Source organism: Prorops nasuta, unplaced genomic scaffold (genome assembly GCF_024137725.1).
Source record: "Prorops nasuta isolate Cenicafe-Biocafe unplaced genomic scaffold, Cenicafe_Pnas_1.2 PNAS00005, whole genome shotgun sequence".
Lineage (NCBI taxonomy): Eukaryota > Metazoa > Arthropoda > Insecta > Hymenoptera > Bethylidae > Prorops > Prorops nasuta.
In genome coordinates this window covers 10,752,444-10,780,005 of record NW_027116802.1, presented here as the reverse complement: position 1 = coordinate 10,780,005, position 27,562 = coordinate 10,752,444, and the positions used below count along the sequence as shown (strand labels likewise).

The 27,562-nt window shown below is 40.1% G+C and overlaps 1 protein-coding gene across 1 annotated transcript; it reads right to left on the bottom strand.

Moving 5' to 3' along the window:
* Nucleotides 1-3,442: 3,442 nt before the first annotated feature.
* LOC136773620 (uncharacterized) lies at nucleotides 3,443-25,093 on the bottom strand. The gene is made up of 6 exons (XM_066727408.1): nucleotides 24,773-25,093; nucleotides 12,355-12,487; nucleotides 11,438-11,580; nucleotides 10,986-11,124; nucleotides 8,160-8,274; nucleotides 3,443-7,968 (listed from the first exon to the last, which is right to left on the bottom strand). The coding sequence occupies exons 1-6, from the start codon at nucleotides 24,822-24,824 to the stop codon at nucleotides 7,852-7,854; spliced, it is 699 nt and encodes a 232-aa protein (XP_066583505.1). The 5' UTR covers nucleotides 24,825-25,093; the 3' UTR covers nucleotides 3,443-7,851.
* Between the last annotated feature and the right edge of the window lie 2,469 nt (nucleotides 25,094-27,562).

Sequence of the window (27,562 nt, the reverse complement as noted above, 5' to 3'; positions counted from 1 at the left end):
GCTTTACAACAAGAAATAAAATTAGCCAGACCGTACATCAGGCGCCAGCAAGCAGTCTATAATTAATACGGAGTGTAGGCGCGCCGGGAGTTTGCGTGCTTTTGTCACGTGGTTCCGGTATGCCCGTGTAAAGTACATCCGGTAATTCGTTGAAATGGCCATTCGTGTCCTACGGGAATCACCTCGATCGATCCTGGACTCGAATTAAATTTGCTCGTCTCTTGAATTTCGTTTCCCGATCGAGGAGAGAAGATAAAAGAAAAATAATAATAAAATCAGCCTTAAATTGTGAACTACGTTCAAATCGCGAGGATTGCCACTCTCGACATTTTCCATTTTTTTTTTCTTTGATTCTCTCCTCCTGCAGACCATGCAGTTTTCCAACGAAAAGACTCATCGGTCGATTTTTAAGAGATACTTACAAAAATATCGATACAAGTATATACTTTTACTTTTATTAGCTGCATACTTCAATTTTATTTCATTTAAAAATCAAAACACGCTTTTCTTCTGCGGCCTCTTTTCCTATATTTTATGACCGATGCTCCTACGTGCAAAAAATGATCTCGAAATAGTACGCTCTCTTCAAAGGAACAAGATTTTTCTTTTATCTTATTCTTATCTAATCTGACGAATTCTTATATTCAGATTTAGTAAGCATTCGTTGAAGGATACCAAAAAATCGCAATAAAATTGTTAAGTCCCCTTTGACTCAAAATAATATGTCTATACTGCTCTTTATTGGTCTCGCTCTTAATTACGGCTGATTAGATTCTACTTAACCTGCTTTCATTCTTTTGATTAATCTTATTTTGATATTTGAGTTTAATTTGGATCTCGTCTCGCTATATTTGTTAATGCAACTTGTATTCTAATCTCGGGTTTCAGTATAGAGGAACTTACAGAATTCTATTAATTTTGTGTGACAGGGTTAATATTTAAAGCTTTGAATTTAGATGTACCATACCATTTCTATTTTCAACATGCAGATTAGCCATTTAATTTTATTACATTCCTGCAGACAAAAAACTACAAATATTTAAATGAGTATAGGTTCGTATTACTATTTTGATCATCTCAAGTTGAAGTCCTTATAAAAGAGTGAAATAAAAGAAAACTTCGTTGTTCACGAAAATAAAGTAACTATGAAAATATTTTATTTTATCTTGGAATAGACAAATACTCGGAAAATATAATTCTGACCTATAATAATTACTTCTAATTTTCAAAATATTCAGAATAAAATAAGAAATTAATGTAGCCTGATTAACACTATTATGTGAAAAATGAGACGAATCATTTAATAATATAAATATATAATATAAAAATTGGATTACGCTTATAAAAATTGATGTACAGACAGGTTTATTTCTACCCAAACGAATCTATCTTTATTTCGTGGATCTCTCCAAAAATTTTCATATTAATATAAGCACTGAACTGTTTAGACAGATAACCAGTTGAAATGAAACAATAGGAGCTTGAAATATCAATTCGTTTTTAGCTTGTTTCTTATATATTATCAGCACTGATAATAATAATTTTATATTAAATATAGGTTAAATTAAATATTCAACAAGTTTTTATACAACGGATTAAAACCAGAAATTGATGAGAAAGCGTAAAAAAATGGTGAAAAAAGTATGGAATTATTGATAATCGAAACAAAGTAATTAGTATGTACATATATGTATATATGTCTAATAAATTTTGGATGACGAGGGTTTAACGAACCAGTGTAATAAGAAAAAGTACGTGTCGCGATGCTACTGGACGACGAAGAAGAAGAGAGAGAAGATAATACCGAAATCAATGTGAAAATTTCTAAAGTTGGATCTCGGGGCAGATTTGATTTAAAGAATCGTCCGTTTTATTAGGCTGTTTCTGGACTCTCGTGGGAAACGTTTACCTACGGGAGAATTATCTCACATCGAAACACGTGGCTCTCGGAATCGCTCCTGCCTTGTTATCACTGGTTATCCAAACCAACCGTTCCGATTCATTATCTTAAGCAAGCTGGAATTATGAGGATCAACATTGACACGGAGCAATGATAACTTGACGATATAATTGGCCAAAAATAACTTAGCCTGATGATAATGAGGCAAATAGAACTTTTGGCTTACTTGGTGTTTGCCAAAATTAATAGGAAATAGGACGAAAATGGGAAGGTTTGAAAGAGAGACCCGGGACAACGTACCGAGCTGGAGCATTGTCATCGGAGCTGTTGCAACAATTGGAGCATCGGTGATAATTCGTACGGTGGTTCCCGTAGGAATCGTGCTGTGCAGCAGATGATTAACTCTAGCGACTTTGTCCCATCGAATTTACCGTAGAGTGGATACTGGAGAGGGGTCGAGGTGCGAGGGGCGTAAAATTCGACGGATGCCTTCGTCTCTCGATCATCCTGTCGGATCCGTTGTAATACCTGCGGGATGATCGTAAATTATCTCCGGCGTAGATACGCTCGAACGTGCCGAGGAATATAACTCAGGTATAAACCGCGCGCGGATAAATTCCGATTCTATCCCTTCGATTCCGCAGGAAGAGCGCGGCAGTCGAATTTTTTTCGCACACCACCTCGTTTCTTAGCGGAGCCCTTTTCTCGATGCACTCGAATCTCTCTCGATACCCAGATCGATCGTGCGAGTTATCGCCGCGTGGGACCTGCAATCCTTGACCAATTAGATTTTATATTTGCTTTATCGTGCGCGAGAATTTCGTCTGGATAGTTTCAGAAATTAATTTCATATCCCAGCAATTATCTCGAATTACATTCCCAATTCCATTAGCGAGCTTAGATAATTAGAGAATGACTCCGTACCGTATTATAGGTCCATTTGCCAAGGATCCAGACGTCACCGGTCCCACCGGGCTCACGTAGTGATAATAAAAGTAAGTCTGTCCTATACCGGCTATACCCAGCCGGCACTGTTAATCGAGTTACTTTTAGCTTGGATTCCCCGTTGGTTCGTTATAAAGTTGCCTGATCAACGCTGAGAGTGTCCATGAAGGAATCATCGTCTGTTAAAAATTAAGCTCCCCACTGTATTTCTGTCGGAGCCTGGCAAAAATCACGAATAAGAATGATACATTAGTGACGCTCGAGAGTGAAGCAAAAATTAACCGGTCGCTTGAAATTTTTTATAAAACTCTACATTTTTGAGCTTAGTTTACCCGACAAATTTACACGGCGAAATATCTATCGAATATATGGCCCGCTTTAATAAAGCTTTTGTGGATTGATAAAACAAGCTGAAACTTAAACATATATTAATTTGGTTCGTCAAATAAAATGTAGCGAACAAACATCATGACGAAGCATGGTTATTGTACATAGTACAATTTCTCTTGTTGTATTTTACTATGTAGAGACAATAGGTGAAGGGAGCAAACATGGACATGGATATTCGGAAAATGGGCGAATTTAATGTTACTACAATTTAAAGAAAAATAATCGTTTCTTTATTGCGAATGTATTAAGTTATCTTACAATAACTTTCAAGCTTGGCTTGAAACACGACGTATTTACAGAGCACTTTTCTATATTACAAGTAAACATTTTTTTGTCAAAATCGTTATTTCGTTGTGGCCTACAGAGCATTGACTTTTCTCCCTTGGTATACAACTAGTCTGATATTGTATTGACCTTTACTACTGGAAACAGTCCTTTCTCATTGTTTTTAAGAAACCTTCGTGATTTTCTCATGCTCCACGTCAACAGACTGTTTTTTACCAATGGAATTCCTACAGTCGTAACTCGGACTTTCTCTCAGGACCAACACAAAATAAGGATCTTGCAAGCAGTGCCGTTTTTCTCGCCAACGACACGGTAATACAAGTTAAAAAGGTACGAAAGAACTTTTACATAATAATACTACCTTGTCAAAAACCTCGACTGGCGATAAATGAACATTTTTAATAAATAAACAAACAAATTCGACATTTTCTGTTGTACTAGAATATTGACACTGTTCAAATTAAATCTAGTCCTAACGAGTCTATCCATCAAATGAATTTCACTTGAAATTCTTAAGGACGTATCGGACAAAGTCTTTAATCGAGGTTTAATCTGTTAAACTCAAGTTAACAAATAGTTTCCGTTACGCGAACTATACCATTTTGCTCATGGTTAGCTTAACTACGTCTGATTGATATGGCTCTTAACGGGTAGTAATGAATAATAAATTTATCGTGAATCACACGATTTTTATGAAATTTTCAAATTAATTGCCTAACTTCATTTCAGTCGGTGAATTAATTTAATCAGAAATTTGACGCCAGCCGGGACCAAAATATCAAAACCGAAGCGCATTTTAGCGCTGCCGCAATCGTAAAGTGTACAAATCGAGTTTATAATAATAGTCGTAATTATGTAAATTATTTATACATACATGTACGCTGAGTGAGTGCACTCGGTGGAAATCGCTGGTAGCGCGGATAACTGACGCGTTCAGGTGATTGTTTAATAGCCGAAATATAACATTTAATATATATATATATATATATATATTTATATATCAATATTAAATATGTTTAGTATAATACATATATCGTGTAGGAAACTAAATTCTTTTCGGTAACATATATCTGAAGAGTATAACTCGTAACAATATGGACAGAGTTTGCACGTATGTTTATTAATTTTTGCGAGTCGTTGATCTCCATCGAGTATCCCCAGTCAAACGATGCTTCGACTCCAATTAAATCTATGACTGTCACGAAGGAACATTAACAGCTCGATTATAAAAACAGGAAGCATCATCACTGAAGAAAATCCATTGAAGCGCACAAATTAACGGTACGATCACAATCAATTATATCACGATAGATTGAACAACGAGTGACTAAGAAAGCATTTCTCTTAAACCGATTGTGAATCTGTGCGCTCGTCAAATGTATTTCCCTCAATTATGAGGAAGTACATACATATATGCAACAGAAAAACATCTGTCGAGTGAATTATTTTAAATCGATTAAATTTAATTCAGTGCAACGATAGCTCGAAAATCTGACAACGAGCCAATAAATCGATTAAATAGACTTTTCTCTATATGATATATATGTACACAGTACAAAATTAACTAGGACCTTCCCTCCATTTACCGTCGTTCTTTTCGGAACTTTTTTGGCAATGGGGGAAGAAGCTTATTTATTATTATTATTATTACTTTTTTTAGTCTTAAAAATAATCCGAGCGAGTTTGCTCCGCGATGAATTGTCGCCCAAGTTCAAAACTCGAAGCTTTCGTTAGATGGCAATATCTCTCTCGGATCTCTATTTCCTACATTTTCTAAAACGCACGATTCGCGATGATCCTTTCATCCGTACTTCTTCCTAGATCACGCGACTCTCACTTTCATCGAGACAAATAAATACTATCGGGAGAGTTGCGAAGGATTGTTGGTAAGCTTCAACCCGCCTAGAATTTTGATAAGATTTTTCGATCCTTCAGCTTTAACACTGCAATCCTTAAAACTCCCTTGCAATACTTATTAAAATCTATGTTAAATAAATGTTCATAAATAAATAATAAAATTTAAAATAGAAATCTGCGTTACAAACTAAGTTCTTTTCGCACCAAGCCTGACGAAGATAAAAATGATGGCAAAGACGTAGCGAGACATCGAATAAGAGAAGTTGTTGTGTTAAAAATCCTGAGGATCTTTCGGTGGCAGCCTGGCGTTTCCCGAGTGTTATTAAGTTATTAAGTTATTCCCGTGCACATTTATGCGAGATAAAGCGACGTTGTATTCGTAGTTTCCTGTGGGAAACACAGCGAATTACACCCGTGGGAGCCTCGCTGCAAATCATTCCCGTTATCTCCTTATGTTTTCATAAATAACACTAGCAAAACGATATCTATGGGGCTTTTCATGTAGAAATTTAATAAAACGCTAAGGGCTCCCGCGAGCCCCTTTTTCCCCAGCAATCATTTAATAACTTTCTCAGGCCAAATATCCTGCCTCCGGAATAACGACTGTTGTACACTTTGATTTGTCAATGTCACCGATTGTTCGACTATTTATACCTGACTCCGGGCAGATGCTGATAAATTTAATGGCTGCATTGTATTTGTTGGAAGAAAATCGCCAAAGGTGGTCGAGAGATTCGTTCGGTAGCTATACGCGAACCACTAAATTTGTAAATAAATTGCAAAGTGCCCGGCACGTCGGTAGCCTGTTAATTATTAGTGGTGGTGGTGGTGGTAGGAATTGAAACTTATCAGGCAATAGGGGTAGGAATATATTATGTAGATCACGTATGGGGTGGAGGGCGCGTTAGCCAAACGTGCGAAGATTCCAGCAAGGTTCTCGTGCAGGGCACGTAGAACGGGTGTCTCGAAAGCTTCGATCGCCACCCTCCAGTTCCGGGACGCCGGAGACGATCGACGTCTCTCTCTTCGTATGAATTCTCGCCCACTGGCATGCCAGGAATACGCCGCAGAAATTCAATAACATCGATTTCAATGATTCCAACGGATATTTGCCACCATCGATTCACTAATTAAAGCATTAATCTTCTTAATTAATTAGTTACATTTTATAAATCATCTCGGTATCCGAAGAGAGTTGCTCTCGTCCACGAGATTCAACTCGAGTTCTTTGTTCGAAACTAAGATCGTTTAACGATATAACGGACTCTATTATTGGTTCAATAAAAGAATTTTATGACTTCATAGTGTATGACGGAAACTGCATGACTTTGATCGTCCACTGTTTTACAATATCACTGGTCGCCCGTCCGTTTTATATTTTTATCCGGCGAATCGATTCTCCAAGCTAAATAACGATGCGGAATCATTGAAATCGCAATCCCACTTAGGAATAAAGTATAGACTTACGTTATGGAAAAGCCAGGAGTGTGGGCAAAGCAACGGGAATTTCGGGGGCAGTTGCTTCAGATTGGAAAGGTAAGCTTGAATGGAGAGAAGAGAGTAAGCGATGCAGGATAACAGAAGGATTTATAGTGTGCAAATGGTTTATATAAGTATCTCACGCGAGACCATTTTTTGCTGACCTCGGAAAGGACTTTCCTCGCAACTGTAGAAGCGTCCAATGAGTTTTTCTTGAGCGCGTACAATGACTGAATTGATGTATGGTCGATTTTGACTTAATCCAGTAAAATTAACGAGGAAGAAGTAGAAGTAGAAGCAGAAGCAGAAGAAGAAGAAGAATAGGTTGCCCCGTGAGTGGCTCTTCAGGAAGAATTCTAAAGGATGCTGGAGGAGCTGGCAGGTCCCAGGAGCAAAAATCCTTCGCGTCCCTATCTCTCTCTCTCTCTCTCTCTCTCTCTCTCTCATCCCGACGTCTCTTGGCTCTGCGAGGATCAACATATCCAGGCTTGTCAGGAGTGGCGTGAAAAACGTCTAAAAGGCTGAAGAAACAGGCCTCAAGACGCTTTTTCCCGGCTGCTTAAATGTGCTAGCCTTCCCCTTCAACGTCCCCCCATCCGGAATGCAGAGATACGATGCAGGGATGCGTGCCAGACTTGACGTTTTTCCCGCAGGATGACTTCGTTTGCTGAATTTCGTTAAGAAAACAGCCTTTGTGCTCGGCTCGCTTCTCCTTCCTTCTCGAGGATTCTCCACAATTCCCCAGCTCTTCTTTCGTCTCGACGATGGCGAGCAACGGAAATGCTAAGATCCGAGCGCGAACCTCCCTCTCGAGCGAATCTCCTATCGTTCGATGATAGAACTGCCTTTCCTTTTAGGGTTTTGCATTCTTGTCCTCCAAGGGTCATCGACCCCTCGGTCCATATCGTTCTAGCGATGACGATAAGGAACGGAAACCTTGCTTTGGCGTGTAAAACGCGAGAGTCTCCCAGTTCACGGGCTTTGCTTGTTAATTATTACGTGAAGTATCTCCCGAGGACGATGAGAATCACTGGCAGGACCACCTCGATCTTCATTCTCGACGATCCGTTAGCCGCCGCGCATTCCGCCTGCGTGAATGGAGTGCAGTGCATCTGTAACCGCGAAAATTCATCACTATAATTAATTATACCGTTCCACCATCGATTCGATCATTCGCGAAATTTCGCCGCTCGACAAAATCTGCGCGATTATGCTCTGTGAAAATGTCACGAGAACAAACAAAAATCCCGCACTGCAGCGGTGAACGCTAATGAACTATTAGTGTGTTTTATTGTTTGCTCACCGCCAATAAAGTACTGGACATTCGATTGTGAAGATCCTTCATAAATTTTGCAGCATCGTCTCCGCACTGTCTTCTAACCGTGTGATGTGTACAGTCCAGATAATCTTGCAAGGCACTGCAACAAAAATGGAAATGACGATTGAATATTTTTTGCATTCGATCATCGCAATAATGATTTGTTTAACAAATTCCTTCGCGACATACGTTCCAGACTAAACGGCGCTCTCCGCTCTAATATATTAATGAGATTAAAAAGAAACAATAAGCGAACGCATAATATATGTCTCGTGGAATTAGGTTTGAAATGGTTTTCAAGTTGACGCACGAGTTGCACGCGTCGCTTATCGCACTGAATTTTAAAATTGTATAATAGTACTTGGCCTGCATGAACTCCTGCTAACGCTACGCAATGCTAATACGAAAGCTCGCGCCTTGAAGAAGGATGATAGCGAAAAGTTGAGTGTTTGCTGCTGATTATTCAAACGCTTCTTCTCATCGGTTAAATTAAAATGTAAAATAGCAGGAAAAATTATTAATTTACGTCCATTTATCGAAGCAGTTCGTTGGTTCATTACCGAATTTACGCGCTGAGCTGTCGCAGAGATATGCAGGAAATATTATTAGAAGTATTTGGAGAGGGGAGGGGGAGGGGAGTGTTAATTTTAAGATACGTCCGTTTTCGACAAACATAAATTGAGGAATATGAGACGAGGAGGACTTGAAACATGCTTAAAAATTTTGTAATAATACTTGGCTTGCATGAACTCCTGCTAAAGCTATGCAATGCTAATACGAAAGCTCGCAGTTTGAAGAAGAATGATAACGGAAGGTTGAGTATTTGGTGCTAATTATTCAAATTCTTCTTTTCATCGGTTAAATTAAAATGTAAAGCAGCAGGAAGAGTTATTAATTTACGTATATTTATCGGAGCAGTCTATTAACGAATAGTTTTACGTGGGGAGTTATCGCAGAGAGATGCAGGAAATATTATTAGAAGTGTCGGTGGGGGGAGCTGATGGTAAATTCGGGATACGTTCGTTTTCGAAAGGTATGGTTGCAGAGAGGGAGAGCAAGAGGAAGAGGAAGAGGGGGAGGAGGAGGAATCGAAACATACGAGAGCGATAAGCCAGCGTTTGCAATATAGTTCAGAGGGTGAGTCGAACACGTGTAAACGCACACATACCAGTGGGGAAACGGGAATGCGCGTAGACGCAGGGGTAGTTTTCACACTGATGCTTATACACAGGGCGTAATGTCATTAGCCTATCTGTAGCACGGTCTACTGCAGCTTTTGAGTCCGTGCGTCAACCGGAAATACGTGCTCGATGCAGGTGTTGCTGCACGTTGGCGAAAAATCGACAAATGAATCTTATTAACGAAATGTCACGCGGTTATTCGCGCCATTGACATGGAAATTCCAGTTTATCTTTTTGTTTTTTCTTTTTTTTTTTTTTACTGAAATATCGATTTTTTCTTCGATAAACCGTAATGAACAATTTCGTCGAAAACGTTACCCCAAGCCGCTCTTTTCTTCTTGCATCAACAAAAGTTGTTATAAACAATTTTCAGATATTTCACCGAGCATCATTCTGCCGCCATGTTTATGCAGAAGCATGTTGATAATTTAATTTTAGTATTCATGATAGAATGAATAGATGATTGCGAGCGGGAGCTCGTTTACAGGTTTTTTTTGCTTGCTTCAACTGAAATCAAATTACCGACGTACGTGTACAATAAGAGAGTTGGCGCGATGCTGATTGGTCGTTGGTGGATCGAGCGACTTTTTAAATGGTCGACGATGACTGCTTGGATTAGAAGATCAGTTAGATGTTAATCTATGTGTCGATATTAATTATGCAGTCTCCCGTCGAACGGATGCACTTGAGACATTAAAAAGATGTCAAGGTCGGCTCGTGTTTTCCAAATGCAGCTAATGCCATATGCCAACTTTATTTCCATTTTCGAAGAATTAATTTTTTTGCCTCGGAAAATCGTCGGATAACGCGGAACCGCTTGTATGAATTGCGTTAATTTCATTAGTCGAGAGTTCAATGGACTCTAAAAAATAAACAATACTCAATCGAGTTATTAACAAAATTGTTTAATAATAACGCGGGAGGAAAGGAATTTTTTTCTTAAATATATACTGTTTTATAAAAACGTTGAAAGTCTAAGGGATGTAAGAATGTTTCAAATGTGATAAAATTTCCACAGACTCATTTTCCATTGCTGAATCCATCAGTGAAATTAAAACAAAATTATTATAATGTAAAGAGGAGGAATTTTACAGCATTGCTGTGTGGTTTATATAACTGTCTCAACGTATATTTGCAGAATGAGTAAGAATTACGTATTTTGGATTAATGAGATATCTAAGTTAATATTTACATGGCTTAACTTTTTGTGAAGCTGCGGTGGGAACTGCACAGTGATTTCTTTACTTTATTTACTAGACAATCTAATTAAGAGTACGCGAGACTCTGGCGCGACATGTATCGATTAAACCAAGGTAGCTACTTATTAGGCATAACGACAACCTCCACTGGGAAGAGAGAGTACACTTGCCGCGATAAGCGAAATTAACGAGAAGATTTTAAAACAAAAATACATTCGAGCGTCTTAATTTCGCGCTTCACGCGATAACGAGACTTAGAATTAATAACACGAAAATATCATTCCATTATCATAAAAACAGATTATTTTTCTGAAACTTGAATAAATCTCCCAGTAACATCCTCATGGGCATCAATCGTGCGAGAACAATAGCGTAAATATTTTGCATCAAACTGTTTGGAATGGGGGAAAAAAATAATTTGCAGAACTCACCAACAAATGGATTTGACTGGACCGGTAGGACTCGAATTTTTGAATCCTCTTTCAATTTCCTGTGTGGTCTTCTGGTACCTCTTCGTGCACCTCTCGTACTCATGGACTTTCGAAACGCAACCTGCATGCCTGAGAAATTCTAAGAAGAAAAAAGAGTTGGTTGAAATTAACCATGCACTCGGAAAGTTTGTAATAATTGATGAGAGTTTGGAGGAAGGACTGTCATGATTTTTAATGATGATAATTTCGGTCTGGAATTCACGTTTGAAATTGAATTGGAGAATTAAATAATACATTCGCACGGTACTCTCAAGATTACGGTGATATTGCACGTGTGTAATTTTTTAAGGCGATTTAAAGGGATCCGAATAAATCGGTCGCTGTTGGTTTGGGAGAAACTGATCTCTGGCAAATTCCAAGTATCGATCTGAGTAAATTGGCGTTTCTCTTACCTTCCTGGTAGCTTCCGTCCTGGCAAAGCTCGATGATCAGCTTGTTCGCACCTTCGTACAATTGGTTGAAATGTTCCCTTTGTTTCTTCTCGAGGCACTTGCCAGTGTAGCTTTTGATGCACATCATGCTATTCTGGAACTTCCTGAAAGAGAAAACCAGAACGAATCCACTTATTAAAATAGTAATTTAACACTTGGACTGATATGCTTGCATAAACGGATGAATTGAAATTTATTCAATAGGGGAAAAATGGTTTCTCAATTGAGAAAGCTGGCATTCTTTCGAGAGTTTCAATCAGGTTTTGTATTTGCAAGAAATTGATTGTACGATTCGCAGTTTCCTCTCTCAACTCTGGCTTCCTGCTTGATTGATGCAATTGCCTTTCCAGATAATATTAGGTATATATATAAATCTGGCAAAGCTTTTTTCCAAAGAAGAAACATTTGGAATATAATAATAAAAGAAAAAGAGGCTAAGAGAGAGAGAAAGAGAGGTTCGAGGGAACTGACGTGAAATGGTCATTTTTTAATTTCCAAGAGAAACGCGCGAGTATTAAACGTCAGTTTGCTCAAAGTATCACGTATTCGATGGGTGCTTCCGGCTTGAGGGCTAAATGAGGGATGTTGGCTACGGTTTAAGTGCAGCGGTGAAAGTGCGCCAGCACCGCAAGCTCTGGTACTAAAAGCTACACGACTCGGCAGCTTGCATATTACGACTCGCGTTTATGAAATTTCAGACCGGTCACTTAATTACTTCAAAGCAGCAATGTACTGCGTCCTTTCGTCACGAGACTATTTAATCACATATTTGCCGGCAAAATTATTTCGTCATCAAAGTCAGTACTAAATAATTGAGAAAACGCTGGAACGGGTAACGATATGAAACTTCAGAATGATTAAGGTAATGCAATACTCACGGGCAATAGTGTTGAAGGTCCTCTTTCGTGGTTGCTGACGTCAAAGCGTTGTTATTCATTTTCTCCAATGGCCTGGCGCACCTCGACAAAGCATCCGACGTACATTCATCCGTCGCACGACAACTGGCCAATACTGCAACCGAAAATATCAACGAACCATCAAAAATATTCCATTTCTCTCAACTCTATCTATATATATACGATTCTTTTATAATCAACTTGACATATTTTTATTGGCAGAAAAAAGCTTCTTAATCGAATTTTTCCGTCGCTCTTTTTTTTTATCGCCCATGCAGCGATGAAATATTGGACCAAGAAGAAAAAAGCTTTTTCAGAAGGTGCGGCGTGCTTCTCGTAAAATCCTATCGGTCCTTTTCGCGCGGAAGTTGTAAATTCGTTTGGAAGGAACGAGCGTTCGAAGAAAAGTCCAGTAGCGACTTCCGGTTAATCGTATTTCGTTTCCTATCTGAACGTCCCTGAAGGAGCCCGTGCTACGTGCTGCGATTTCCGACAGCAGTAACCCCCTCCACCCCTCTCTTTCCTCATTATCGAATCCATTTGTTACGTCCCTAATCAATTAATTCCGAAAAATTAACATTATTTTATTAAAAGAAATAAGAGATAGTTGAATGTAATCCCATATGCCAGAATCTGCAGCCACCGTCGCCGGTACCTCATCTTTGCCTAAGTTTGCATCTTGCATCGTGCGAATGCAAGTCAGTGAGAGAATTCTATCTCCCACTCACTCTAAGATATGCTTTAATTCTTATTGGTCAAAGATAGGATAAATTCATTTTAAAAACGTTTTGATTGGCTTAGCCATCTCCCTGGATCACGATCCAAGACCCGGCGTCGGCTAATTCGATTAGTCTTTAAGTAAGTACTAATTGTACCTTCAACAACAACAGCCTTGCAAGGCTCTCTTATACTTGTTACGGTTAATAAATAAAAACCATTAAAAATCATCGAAGTCTACTTTGACTAAGTGTTGCATCCTTCTACACGAATCCTTCATCGAATTTCCCAAAACTACCACCAGCTGGTAGGGAGCGGTCGCTGAAGCCCACAACAAAAACTGTTCCTGAGTCTATTACACAACTTAGGACATAACACATTGCTCAACACGCTTTCAAACAATTTACCCCTAGCTACTAGTAATGTTTTTGTTTCTTATAAAAACAAAAAAAATGTTTAATTCTGTAAGAGAGCACTGAAGAAAATTGAGTATTTCGTCGTCGAGCTTTCAAATGAGAAAACTCTTGGTTACAGCTTGAAAAACTTTGGAACTTCCGAAAGATGCTTCGAGTGTACAAAAATTGTCCACTAATCAGTAGGCTTTTAAATAATTTATTCCTCACTATACTTGCACTGTTTTTAATTCCTAAGAAAAATTCATAATTCTCACTATAGGAGAACAGTGAAGGAAATTGAGCATTTTACCGTCGAGTTTTCAAATGAGAAAGCTTATGTCTATAGATTGGAAAACTTTGGAAGCTTCTAAAACATGCTTCGACTGTAAAAAAATTTTTCCACTGCTCAACAAGCTTTCAAACAGTTTACCCCTTGGCTACTCGCACTGTTTTCGTTTCTTATAAAAAAAATATAATTCTCACGAGAGAACAGTGAACAAAATTGAACATTTCACCATCGAGCTTTCAAATGAGGAAACTTATGTCTATAGGTTGTAGAGAAAACTTTAGAACCTCCAAAAATACGCTTCGACCGTAAACAAAAAAATCCACTACTCGCACAACACGCCTTCGAACAATTTATCCTTGAATACTTGCACAGTTTTCAATTTAAGAAAAAATCATAATTCTCACGAGAGCAATGAACAAAATTAAGCATCTCGTCAAATTTAGCGAGCATTTAAATGAGAAAGTTTACATCAATAGGTTGGAAAACTTTGGAAACTCTAAAAACATGCTTGGCGAAAAAAAAGAAAAAAATACTCAGTACTCAACGCACCTTGAAACAATTTTCCTCCTTCTGCTTGCACGGTTTACGTTTCTTAAAAAGAAAAAAAATCATAGTTCTTACGCGAGAGAGAGAGAGAGAGAGAGAGTAGTGGAGAAAATTGAGCGTTTCATGAAAAATTTGTCGAGCTTTGAAATGAGAAAGTTTGCGTATATAGGTTGAAAAAGTTTGGAATTCTGGTGAAGCATCGGTATTCTAAGAGGCTTAAGATGTTTCGAAGAGGAGAGAGCGTGTATAGTAAATTCCCCCGCGGTGCAAAGGAGAATAGAGGTGTGAGCCGAGATAAGAGGGAGGCTGGGGATCGATGAGGACGTTGCTGTAAACAGTTATTGTTATCACTTAAGCTTGTTATGTTGGGGGAGCGTTGAATACAGGAATTCTCGCAGCTTTGGACGTACTGGCTTGCCCGACCAGTATCAACTTGATCCACTTAAGCTAGCAGTTACCTTTTTGCGAGATTAAGCCAGATTAAGCTCGGTCGACCCTTCTAACGAGCTATCCTCCACCTTGCGACCCTCATCCCTTTCAACTTTCCACCAAACTGAATTTTACACCGAAACATCTTCGCTACCTATCACTCCCCCCCCCCCCCCCGCCTCCCCCTTCACCCCTATGCTACTTTACTTTTATACTGTAATTTATGTAATGGGAAATCAATTTCTGTGATTCTTTTGCTCTGAACGATCAATTTATAATGCGATCAGAAAGTTTCACTGGTATGACGCTGGGTAAACGGGAGAACAAATTAGAGGCTGAACCTGAACGACCCGATCTCGATTTATAATCGTGCTCAGGTTTCTCGATGCTTGTTTGCGTTTTGTGTTGTATTCGTGAGCATTCCTGAAAAACGATAGAAATAACAAGGCAAGAAGAAAGAGAGAGAGAAACCAGAAAATGTACTAATAATAATAGTTCTATAGAGAAAATATTGCTACATTTTTCCCGAACTACTGCATGTACAGTGGTAGCCAATGTTCCCAATTAATTTCACCGAAGAATTTTTATTTTCTCATTTAATCCTTCGATATATATATATTTTTACAGTTGGTAGAATCAAGAAATTTATATCGATACTCTGTGTATTGATAAACATTATTTTGAATTTATCGTTTGCTCAGCTGGAAAATTCGTTCCATTATTCCTCAAACGAGCGGACAGCTTTTATTGACTTTTTTCTAGTAAAATAATAAAAACAATTAAGTTTGCCGTATCTTAGCCACGTGTCATGGGGATTTCCGGTTTCCGCCAAAATCCAAGCGGAACACAGGAAACGCATTCGCGGCCGGTTAACGATGACAAATGGCTGCGATATGGTAACGGGGAAGCTAAAAAACCATTCGTTCAAATTAAGAAGTTGATTCGGATTTAATGGCGTTCCGTTTAGACGCCGCGCGCGTATTTTTTCGCAGACTTTCCTCCGCGGCATCTGTCGGCCCACCCCTTCAAAGTGCGAAACTTCCGAGTTCTCTACGTTGCTGCCAACTATGGAGGGAGGGGGGGGGGGGGGTGAATCGCTAAATCGTGACCTCTGACCTCGCCATGGTAGATTTTAGGTCAAGTCGGAATTGTGCAGTGTTTTCCTTTTTTTATAATAAAATATATTAGATGCAGAAACGGAAATAGCAGCGACACAGGAAGTGACGAGTTCTTTTGCGTCCTCGTGAATTTTCACTGTGTCTGCATGTCCTTCCTTCCGTTTCAACTCAAATACATTCTAATTAAATTAAATGCTGGTCGCATTTGGTTTATTTCAAGCCAAATTGAAATTGCAGTTGTTATTTGATAAGGAACATTCGATACAGAGGCGGAAGTAAGCACCAATACCGGAAGTCATCGAGCTCTTTTACCTCCTCGAAACTGATCAAGAGCAGTGATTACGACGAATCTTCGTAGACTTTCGGTCAATTTGATTCTCCTCAAATATTTTCTAATTAAATTAAATGTTGACCCCTGACTGGCGTATCTCGAGCCAAATTGAAATTTTAGATTGTTTTTCATAAGATATAAAAGATGCAGATGTGGAAGTAGCAGCGATAACGAAAGTCATCGAGTTCTTTTACCCTCTCCAAACTGATCGAGAGCAATCATTGCGAATCCTCGCTGTGTTTCGACCATTCTGTTTCCCATATCGATAACTCAAATAGTTTGTAATTAAATTTAATGACACGATGGTCGACTGTACCCTCCGGTGTAACGTTCTCTCCAGTACAACCCCGTCCGTTTCTCTCTTTCCCTCTCTCACTTTCAGACTGTCCGTCTGTCTCTCTCGACCGTACGGTTCGTGCATAACGTTGTTTATCTACTGCCCTGGAAAACAAACCAAATGGACAGGTCCCATTTAACCATTAAAGCAAAAAATAAAAAAAGCACCGTGAACCCGTGAAAAATGCTACCCGGAAACGAGTGAATTTTCACAAACTAGTGGAGGTTTACATATAAATTGTAATAAAGCTGAGCGATATCGATGTAGCGTTCATTATAAAAAATGTGCCTATTAAGTGCGGAACAATGAATCGAGAGGGAGAAAGAGGGAGAGGAAGGGCGTGTGCAAAAAAAAAAAGAAAGAAAAAGGACGAATTTATTGTCTTTGAATTTCCCCCTCGTTTACTCGCGCGCGTAGCTTCGTTTTTAACGATATCGATGCGCTATCTTGATAGGAAAATGTCCATTTCTGGAGCAAACATTGTACTTCTATCCAGCGTGAGACGCATCATGCTCTACGGGGCTTCGATCATTAAAACAACCAGAGCGAGAAAGCGACGGCTATTGTGCTAAAGGAAAATGAAAAGTCCACAAAAGCTCGCTAGAGTGAAAATTCAAAAGCTTGTTGCGATCGTTAACGCGCTCGCGATTCATCAATTAATTAATTAGGGATAATTCTCGGTGATAATTGGACGCCATTCAATTATTTGCGAGATTCGCTCGTTCTTCTCGAGGATATACCCGAATTTTCCGATTTTCACGCAAGCTTTATCGGTTTCTCCCGGATACACCGATAACCCGGGCTATCGGCGTCATTAATCGACCTCTTTCCGCTATACGGCCTCCTCTTACACAGCCACATCGATACACGTACACGAGGAGTATCGGCATCAAGGGAATATATCGGCTCTCGATTATCCCGTAAAGCTCGAGAGCCCACTGCTAAAAGCTTCAAGTATACTTTTCGAATAGCCAAAAATCGTTTAACCTCCTCCCTCCACCCCCCATCCCTACCCCCTCTTCTAAAAGCTCAAAAGCTCTGTCTTTTTTTCAATCGAATTTATTACAAACCGGAAAATTCCCTTTTCACCAACGAAATTCGACAGATTTCCTCCGCCAGAATTTTACAGGCTGATGATTTTTCAGAAATTACATCGTACAGTTGTCTCATTTACGTGTTTCAAGAGGAAAACTAGGAGATATATTTGTATATAGCTAAGTGGGAAATATTCATTAGGATAAATGAAGCGTCTCTGGAAATAGATAGCAGTTTTCTTAAAGAAGCTCGTTGCGATACATTGTAGTTTTACTGCTAGCTATCAGTATCGCAGGAGAAGAAAGTAGCCCGCGCACGCGCGCGCGAACGAACACTTTTCCACTAGGATAGTTAAATTTCCGCGCGAAAAGGAGACCCGCAGAGGTGATTCAGCGGTCCGGAAATAAAATTAATCTCCGTACGATCGCAGTAAAACCAACCCGGCTAGAAATCCTTTCTCGAATGCAAAGTACGATTGTAATCCGATTGAATTTCTTCGTACTCGTCTCGGTAAGAAAATATTAGCCCTATCACGAGAAGCTTCTCGGTCAAAAACATCATATTAAATAATCCCCCTCCTTTCGTATACGTTTCACTGCCATCGCTCTTCTTATCTTTTCATATACCGTTTCTCTATTTGTTTCTCTCTTTTTTACCTTCTCTATAACCTAATTCCCACAACGATAAAGAGTGAAATTCCTTTTGTTACAAGTCGGATTATCTAGAACAATTTATTTTTACTACATCGCACAAATAACTGAAAAATTGACTAGTTTCAACAATGAGATCATATTTTTCAATCGTAAACTGTCACTCGTCCGAAACTCATTGCTATTTGGCTGCTGCGAGAAATTAGCGAATATTACTTTACCGAGTGAATTTTTGTCGGGGAAATATTGGCAATATTGGGGGGGGGGGGGGGATTTGTAATTGTGTATATATGGGTACAATGTGTATATATATATATAATACAGCACAGAAAATTGACCGTACTGGCGTAAAAGAGAGGTGAACAAAAAGCGAATAATTTTTTTTGAAAAATTGCCAATGCTAGGGGGGAAAAAGATATTGGTTTGAGATAAATGGTGGATGGGTAGCGAGAAGGGAGAGGGAAGAGAGGGGGGGGGGAAGGAGAGATGAATTGATGGAGAACGGTATAGATGAATAGTATGATCCGGTGGTGCGGAAAAATAGACGATGGACCAATAAGAAAAGGAAAATCAGTCATTTGGTTTTCAGTCGTCGGTTAATTGTGCCATTTCATCGTCCACTGGAAGTGCCCGGAATTATGCATCAATTTTCGACCTGCTCTCTCGAGCCGGGCGTGAAATTAAGCGCGCATTGTGCATTAGTTAACACGCCAGGGTTTCGCTAAAATTCCCAAATCTCCTCGCCAACATTTACGTTTAATTTTGTTTTGCCCCATCCCCCCATCAATAATTTAACCATCGACCTAATTTAAGGAAGAAAAATGCTTTGTAATTCTCTATATATACATATGCAGCGGGTAGTTTAACTAAAAGAAGAAAAAAAAGGAAATATAAAAGAGAGAAAAGAGTGATCGGGGGGTTTCAATAACGCGGAAGAGGAGACGGATTATAGTTTGGCCAGGTAATTCAACTCTCTAAAGTGTCAACTGTGTGAAACCACCGACTAGCGTCATTCGTCACCGGTTCGGCCTTTTCCCCTCTCTCCCTCTCTCGCTCTCTCTCTCTCTCTCTCTCTCTCACTCTTTCACACCACGTATCTCTCCACCATAGATCCGTTTTCGCTCTGTAAATCTTCGCGCTTTACGCTTGGATGATTCTCCAACTGGACGATGCAGTCTATTCTCTCGACTAGCTCCTTCCTTCGTCTCCATTAACGCTATCTCTCCAAACTTATCTTTTATAGTAGCCTAAACTTCTCTCTTCAGAAAATCAACGAAACTCTACAGCCACCAATGAAAAGCAGCGTGGAATTGTCCCTGAAATATTCTAACAATGCGAAACCTACGAAAAATCCAACTTTCGAGGGTTTAAAGCGTTGTAAACTTTCGCGTGGTAGAATAGTTGTAATAAATATAGAATACGAGAGGAGAAATTACAGAAAGTTTTCTCGAACAACTGAATTCTTTTATTATACAATTACTCTTCGTCTGTTTTTAATTCCCGCAATGTATGTTTACCAGTGTCTACAGGTGTTACGCGTCTGCCTTCAGACGCGACCGCTCTTTTTTTCATCTCTTACTATATACGTTCGCTTGGAATTATTCGAAAATGGGTTGAACGCGATAAATTTCCCGAGAATGAGACGGATATCCTTTAGGGGGAGGGGTGACAAAAGGAATTTAAAAACAACACAGAAACTAGATTCCCTCTCTCTCTCTAGAGAGGGAGAAATTTAAATTTCAGGTTGAAGAACGAATGAATTTTTACCGTTAAAGGTGAGTAGGAGAAACGCGTAACGCGTGAATGTGAAGCGAACGGCGGCAAGGCCAGAGAGACCACGAGGTTCGTCCTGATTGGTCGTACCGGCATCGTACGATGGTCCCGTCTTGTTATAAATACGCCTGTCCCCCTCTCCGAAACTCCTGGATACCAGGCAACACTCACCGGTGCGCGTTATTATGTATTTCCCTCGATAACTCGCGCGGTTTTGCTTCCTCCTCTATTCCCGTCTGCTAATTCATCAAGCTTTACCTTTCATTTTTACATTTGTACGCGCTACATAAAAAAACCCGCAGTAATAGCAGCGTTAATTTCACTTTAATCATACGATAATCGCGTATCAAACTTTGCAACAAATTGCTATTTTTACGATTAGTCCATTTTCTTAATTAAAACGTATATATATATACACACTTTCGTTCGGACTATTACATCGTTGCTCGTTGTATCTCATTATCCTTATCTGTATGGCTCGTACCGTCATCGTTTCTGATGGTCCCAAATACCCTCCCCCCTCTTAAGAAGCTCCTACATACCAGACAAACCACACACCGGTGTGTCATTATATATTTCCATCGATACCTCGCACGATTCTGTCGCCTTATTCTACCCCCTTCCACCTACTAATTCATAAAACTTGGGAATACTTTTGATTTTCACACTAACGCGCTACACAAAATAAAAGCATTAGCTTAATTTCGACTCGATTATGACAATAACTGTTCAAACTTTGCTACCCACTGCTCTATTTACGTTCAGCACTTTTTCTTAATTAAAACTTACACTTTCGCTCAATTGATTGTATCGTTGCTCATTGCATCTCATTATTCTTATCCGGTATTCCGCGCTCGTTCCTCCACCGTTTGTCAAATATTTGAAATTTTCACGCGAAATCGCTCCTTCTTCTTTATGCAGAGAATATTTGCCGAAGCTGCGCGTGCAACTTTGGACATCTTATATTTTATCAGCGTACATGCCGATGGTACACATGTACATCGTTCTTGCCGAGTCGGTTAGAATTTCGCAGGTTTTATTTCTCTCGATTTGTTATTCTTGTAATCGTAGCTTCGTTGCAGAGCTGGCTGAAAAATACACGAGGGATTTTCGGCCGAGATCGAATTGCGCGTTTACAAGGCTTTCAAATGCACGTGGTGTACCTGGGCGGTGTGTGACGTCATACGATAAGGTCGAAAAACCGAATCAACGCAGCGCTTGCGTTATCTTGAGTCGAACACGTTGCTAATAAAGCTTCGCTTATATATCTATATATACGTATATATTACAATCTGGCCGTGTATGCTCAAATTGATTTATGTAATTTTGACGTCGCAAGCTTGATCCAACACATCATAATAATATTCCATAATACCTCCGATCAAATATTTTTTCCTACATTATATCGCGATACTATCACCACGCAATTTTGCAATTGGATTGCCTCATCCCAAGAAATTCCACACACCCGTTAAGGTAATTGCATTCTTTTAATATCCCACGCACGATTGGATGTTACGCCTCTTTTTTTATACTGCGAAATTCAGAGCGGTCGATTGGAAGAGCTCGAATGTAGATTCAAGAGCTTGTCAAAATGTAATATCTCCACATAATAAATTGTTAATAATTTCACTATTGCTGTCACAAATCACGAGAATTTAATCGCCAGGCAATTTTAAATACACCAGCGAGTTTGGAATAATAGTTTAATAAGAACCGTGGAGTAAATGCAATAAACAAATTTTGAAACCGATTAATACAAATTTAAATGTAGGATCGAATTGACGTTAAAAAAAAATTCGATCGACGTTTCCGTAGAAATAAATTGAATGAGTCGTTTAAGAGAAGGATTAAATAAGGATTGATACATAGCGCGATGCCAATTATTTCGGGCTTATCGCATTTACTCTATCACATTTGATCACGGTATTACGCGAGGTATTAATAGATGCTAATCGTGACAATGATGGTGCAGACGATTAAAGCATTCGGCTTTATAGATAACACCGCATTAAAGCTTATAGCTGCTCGACAACGACTAGTTGAACAATTTGTAGGGAGAGAAAAAAATTCAACAATTTTGCGTGTTAAGTATATTAATCGTGCGACTCTGCGTGCATTTGCCTCGATGCAGTTGGCGAGTATCATCGATGACGATGACCCTGCTCTCTCGCGTGCTTGGGAACTCACCTCGCGTCGCGTGACTCGATTAATATCTATCACTCTCTCTCTCTTTCTCTCTCTCTATCTATCTTGCCTATGAAGATCCTTTCGCAAACATCCGCCTGTGGATTTGCGTATGAGTGCGAATTAAAAACCCACGGACGAGCGCAAAGACGATACGCAGCGTCTGCGATAACCGTGACGTATACGTATATAGGACATTTGTAATTCCCGTCGCGACCTCTTCGCAATAACAAGCAATTATCTTCTTGCGACATTGTTTACTATCCCCCACCCGATACAAGATCGGATTGATCGATCCCGATCAACGAGTCTCTCATTGGAAAGAGAAAAAAAATATCTCATCGATCAGTTTTTCCCAGACTAACTTGAGAGAGAATTTTCCAGAAGGAATTGTCGTAAAGTAGACTAATTTTGTTTGGTCGTTGAAGGTTTTTTTTCGCGATTCAGTAGTAAATTCGGGTATAGGACGGCCAACGATGACAGAGTAGATATATATTTAATTCTGTTTTTATTCGTCAAGGTTCATAGATCGCTCTTCCCGATCCGCAGTCCTTCGACTGACCTATCGCAATGTGTCAGAGATGTCCCAGAGATCTACTTGGCACGCCCAAACCAACCTGACCCTATAGCTTCGATCAATCGGCCAATCGCGTCACGTACAACACCGTCACTTTTCCTCCTGCTGCGATAAGAATTTTGGAATAGCGAGTAAAAACGACGGCCTTGCGAATTTTCCTACGTAAGAAACCGGTCGCGAGGACGCGGGTACACCTTCCTTTCGAGTTAATTCAACGTCTCGCTGTATAATACACGTCGATTCGTTCGAGAGCCATCCACTCTCGCCTCAGCGCTATTAAAATATTTAAAAAAAAAAAAACGAAAAAGAAGAACGGTTTTCTTCATTTTTCTTCACCCGGAAGGATTATTTTCCCGATTCGTTCTACACAGATAAGCGAATGATAAGAGTAGGGAGGGGGGAGGTGCCGGAGCGAAGAGCGTCGAGAAAAAACACCCGTCCAAGGAAGAAAAAGGAATTTTAATGAATTGGAGGCATTATTAATGGTCGGAAAATTCGTGTAAAAAGATTGTTTATCACGGCAGACGTTGGATAAGGATGCGCTTGGCATTTTATTAATAAAAGAGAGACGGAAGGGGTATCTCTTTAGAGCGGACATCCGTTTGTAGGAACGAGTAGACGGGCTAAACACGGTGGAATGCGCGTCGAAAAACCGGCTCTTCGGCTGCGAAGCTGTGGAAAAATAAAACTTGGCAGGTTCCGCGCCAGCGATTCTCTCTCTTTCTAGTAGTGAGCGTTGCATGTATGTCAGGCGACCGTGTGTGCGTGTGGATCGCGTCTGTCTCGACGAGAGTTGTAAAGGTGAGGCAGGCGCACGCCCATCTCGAGCGCCAATCACCGCTCGCCACGTCATCTCGTACGATGTAACGGAGAGACTCGCCCACGTGCTCGCTCGCGCTATTTTTGGATCGCTCTTTAACTCAACAATTAAAAGCCAAGGTTCCAATGAAACGAGCGCGTGAAATTTACCGACCCATCGCTCAATTTTCCACGCCTCTAGCAAAGAAATTAATCCCTCTTGCGAAAACTGCTCGATTCCTGCCCGAGAGTTAATATTTGACAGGTTAATTAAATTCTTCTGGAGTGACGAAACGCGCTGTTGAAAGCTAGGAGAGTTGTGCATTCGAAGGTGTCTGCCTGCGCTTGTGTGTGTCTGTGCGTTAACCCACGTGGTGACACTTGCTATTTTCGGCTCGGCCAATCCTGTCTCGAATAAAAGCTTCTAGAAACTGCTGCACAGCTATACCCTTTCCCACGTACCCCGGAGTGCCTTTCAACGTCTATTCTCGAATTCTATCCGATCCGGAGGCTCGTCTCGGACGCTCGTCTAATTTTAAATCATGCGAGGATCGATGAGATTTTAGCGAGGCGCCAGTCAATCGCACACGAGGAAAACGTCGGTCGAGACGTACGAGCCCTGTTATCACAAATCGAATTACAATCGTTCAATCATTTTCCGTCGACTGGAAAACAATTGGTGCACGAAAACAAGCTGAAAATTGCTTTGTTTACGTTGCTCCTGCAGATTGCGCATTGGATGCACGCGCGCGCTGGAGCAGTAATTTGTTTACATCGATAATCACGGATGTGCAATTGACACGGGGGTGTGTTCAAGGTCAGCGCCGTATAGGTCAGTAGCACTTAGTCATCAAACGTCTCCAGTTCGCCTAATAAATCGCTGATGCGCACTTGGATAATCGTGCTTACAGCATGTAAACAGAAAGCTGGTAACGGGCAAACGTGACACATTCTCGATCCTTGTTTGTTGCTGGATTCTTGAATCATTCTGAAAAACTTTGCCAAGGACTGCTGTTCGTCGCGTGTTGTTGGCAAGGTTCAACAAACGCGCTTCGAGATATTTCATTAAATCGTACGAAGGTTCATCCGGAGCCTGCATATATATATATATATATACAGGAATGAACCAATTGTAATTTTGACGGCTCCCGCGTGCGCACGTGGCTCTCTCGAAAGGCGCACACACGGGTCGCAGGTGAGAATAAATTGTCAACTTACGGGAGTAGAATGCGGTCAACAGCAGAGTGAACCAAGAGAATTGCGTCTCCATCAGTGTTTTCGTTTCAACTGGATGGAAGAAAGTTTTTCACGAAAAATGATCCTGACTGCTCGGAGGGAATAAAATGCTCCGATGAAAATTCGACGGCTTCTCACTGGTGAAACTTTCCGGTGGGAATAATTGCTTGTGGTTTGGGCGATGCGTGTGTTTGGATTATTTTCAAGTTTGAAATGTACAATATAGAAGTAGCCGGTGCGGTAAAGACGGCACTGAATTGGCACAAACCGTTTTGCGCGACCGGCTGAGCACGACTGAACGTTGCTTGGAGCGAATGTATTTTGGCGGCAGTCAAACTTGAAGGGAACCGAGTAGTGCGCTTGCGCGCATCGCTCACGCCACCAGGTTCCCTGGTGGGGGTACCGTTCTCCAATGTTCGCCATCCTTCTCTATCCATTCCTAGCCGTCTCCCTCGCTCCCCGTCGTATTTCTTACTTTCTTTCTCCCCGTCTGCGAAACCAAACTGGCGCCGATATCATTACGTTACGTACCTCCCATTCCAACCTCGTACGACTTATTAATTATCTATGACTACCCTGCCCGGAATTCATTAATCCACTTTATTCACTTTCATCCTAAGATACTCGATAAATCAATTATTCATGTCCCATCCCTTTTTTCTCTCTGTAAATTATCAAACGATTTTTCAAAATCCCGTATTTTTCCTTCCTCCCCCTTGCCAAAACCTCGAGAGTACGAAATGGAATTTAAGAGCTTTCGAGAAAAATTTCGATCACCGTAATAGAGAAGCACAGCTGCGGGAAGGCGAACATCGGGCAAACGATGCGAGAGAGTCCCGCGCCTGACGCGGATTTCTCCGTGGGTGGCTCGAAAAGGTCAGGAAAACTCTTGAAAATATACATTGACGAAAGCCAAATGCGGCGTTTCGCGCGTAATTCGCCAGTTTTTCTCTGCCAACTATATACTCGTCGATAATTTTGTTGGTAAACAATTTTCTAGCTGCGAGATACAATTACGCGTTCGATGATTCGTCATTTGAGGAATTTTTTATTGGGAGGCTAGCAAACGCGTCTAGTGCAGCTGCAACTTTAGGATGATTATGATATCCACAAATTGATATAGGAGATACGATGAAATTTTATAGTATATATATATATATATCTATCACAGAAACGCGAGATTGCTTACCTTAAATTTACAGCGCGGGACACCGTGAAATTTTTCTACTATACTGTTACACCCCCTTCCCTCTCCCCCAACTAGCCACCACCTTCGCGTTCTTGAAAAATTGATTATTCGGATATCTCAGAGATCAATGACGCGGAGTTTTGGTCGAAGGATAAAAATGGATAAACAAAAATATTATTAAGGGGCGAAAAAAGAAAGTTGATGCTGGCGTGGTGTATCGACGTAACGGATGGTGTAACGTTAAACGAGTTTGAGAAAAAATAGCCAAATATATTTTGAATTTCCCCTATGAACTCTCGAACCGGAATAATCATTGATGACGTATCGGCGTCTGTGTGTTATCTTGTATCATATAGGAAAACGAACGCGCGCGATTAGTCGTGGTATCGAATCAATAATGCTTCGCTCGACCAATGAATAGACAAAATTCTAATTTACATTATCGCGTATAAGATAAGCGAAGACACTGATAAACCTCACACTTTTTTGAATTAAAATACCGTCGTACAGTGTATACACTATATATACATACAATGTTTTAACGCGCGTTGCCTCGAATTATTCTTCCTTATCGGACGAGCAATTAGCAATGGATTTTCCTTGTTATCGCGGAAAATAAAGAAGCTGATTTTAACCGAACATAATATTATTTCGATATACATATAAATACGCGTGTACAATATAACCGAGCGCATGAAAAATGCAGCACTATGTATATAAATATACTGATAAGATTCGATAGGTTTCTGTAATCTTCTTCATTGTACGAAACAGCTAATTGGATGTACAGTTATCTCTGTTGAAAAGGGAATAAAGTTTTGGAATTCTTGTTGGTCATCGAGGAATAATCGGTTGAAGAGTCTCGTGAGAAACTCTGAGAATTCCATTGTCACCTGATGCATCGGACGATCCTAATCTTCTCGAGTACACATATGCGTGCCGATATTTAGCTTTACTTCGAAATCATGCCACATTTTCTCCCCTCTTCAGGTTTGTGTTTAATCTTCGCGAGTTACGTCACATCGTACGATCCTGCACGAGGCTGTTACCCACTCGCATCAATGCACACGCACACACACCTATACGAGCCACACAATCAAGCCTAGTGCGTCAAAGAACCTCATTCGTTTCTCGCTACAGTGATTCACGCGCTTCGCTACAATAAACAAACTTCCAATCCTTCCAATGTATATAGCCTATCAATTCATACTTTTTTTCAAAGATTCTCACTTTTTCTCTGCATTTTTCTCGTTATTGTTATTATTGGAATTTCAGCAGCGACATTGGCGCTATCTCAACTTTGCACGTTTTATTGCCGATGGGTGGGGTACGTAAGAAATGGTCAAGGACTCCGATGCTGAATTACGCGCGTTTTAAGCTATTGGAAGCTCCGTATTACCGCTCTGATCTCGACTTTCTCTTCTCCCCACATTTATTCATCGACTCTCTCTTTCCACTTTTGCTATATCTTTATCGCGTTGACGTTTCATTCCCTTTCCCATTTTATTTTTTTCTATCGTCAATATACAAGTACGTCACGAGTGTGTTGGTTACTCAGAAACTTGGCAGAATTACAAATTTAC

What these genes read in the sequence shown, in the direction of transcription:
- LOC136773620 (XM_066727408.1), bottom strand. Translation starts at nt 24,824, where the DNA reads ATGGAGACGCAATTCTCTTGGTTCACTCTGCTGTTGACCGCATTCTAC. An exon ending in GACCTTCAACACTATTGCCC is followed by an intron (nt 11,581 to 12,354) that starts GTGAGTATTGCA and finishes TTTCTCTTTCAG; the next exon opens with GAAGTTCCAGAATAGCATGA. An exon ending in CCAGTCAAATCCATTTGTTG is followed by an intron (nt 8,275 to 10,985) that starts GTGAGTTCTGCA and finishes TTTTTGTTGCAG; the next exon opens with TGCCTTGCAAGATTATCTGG.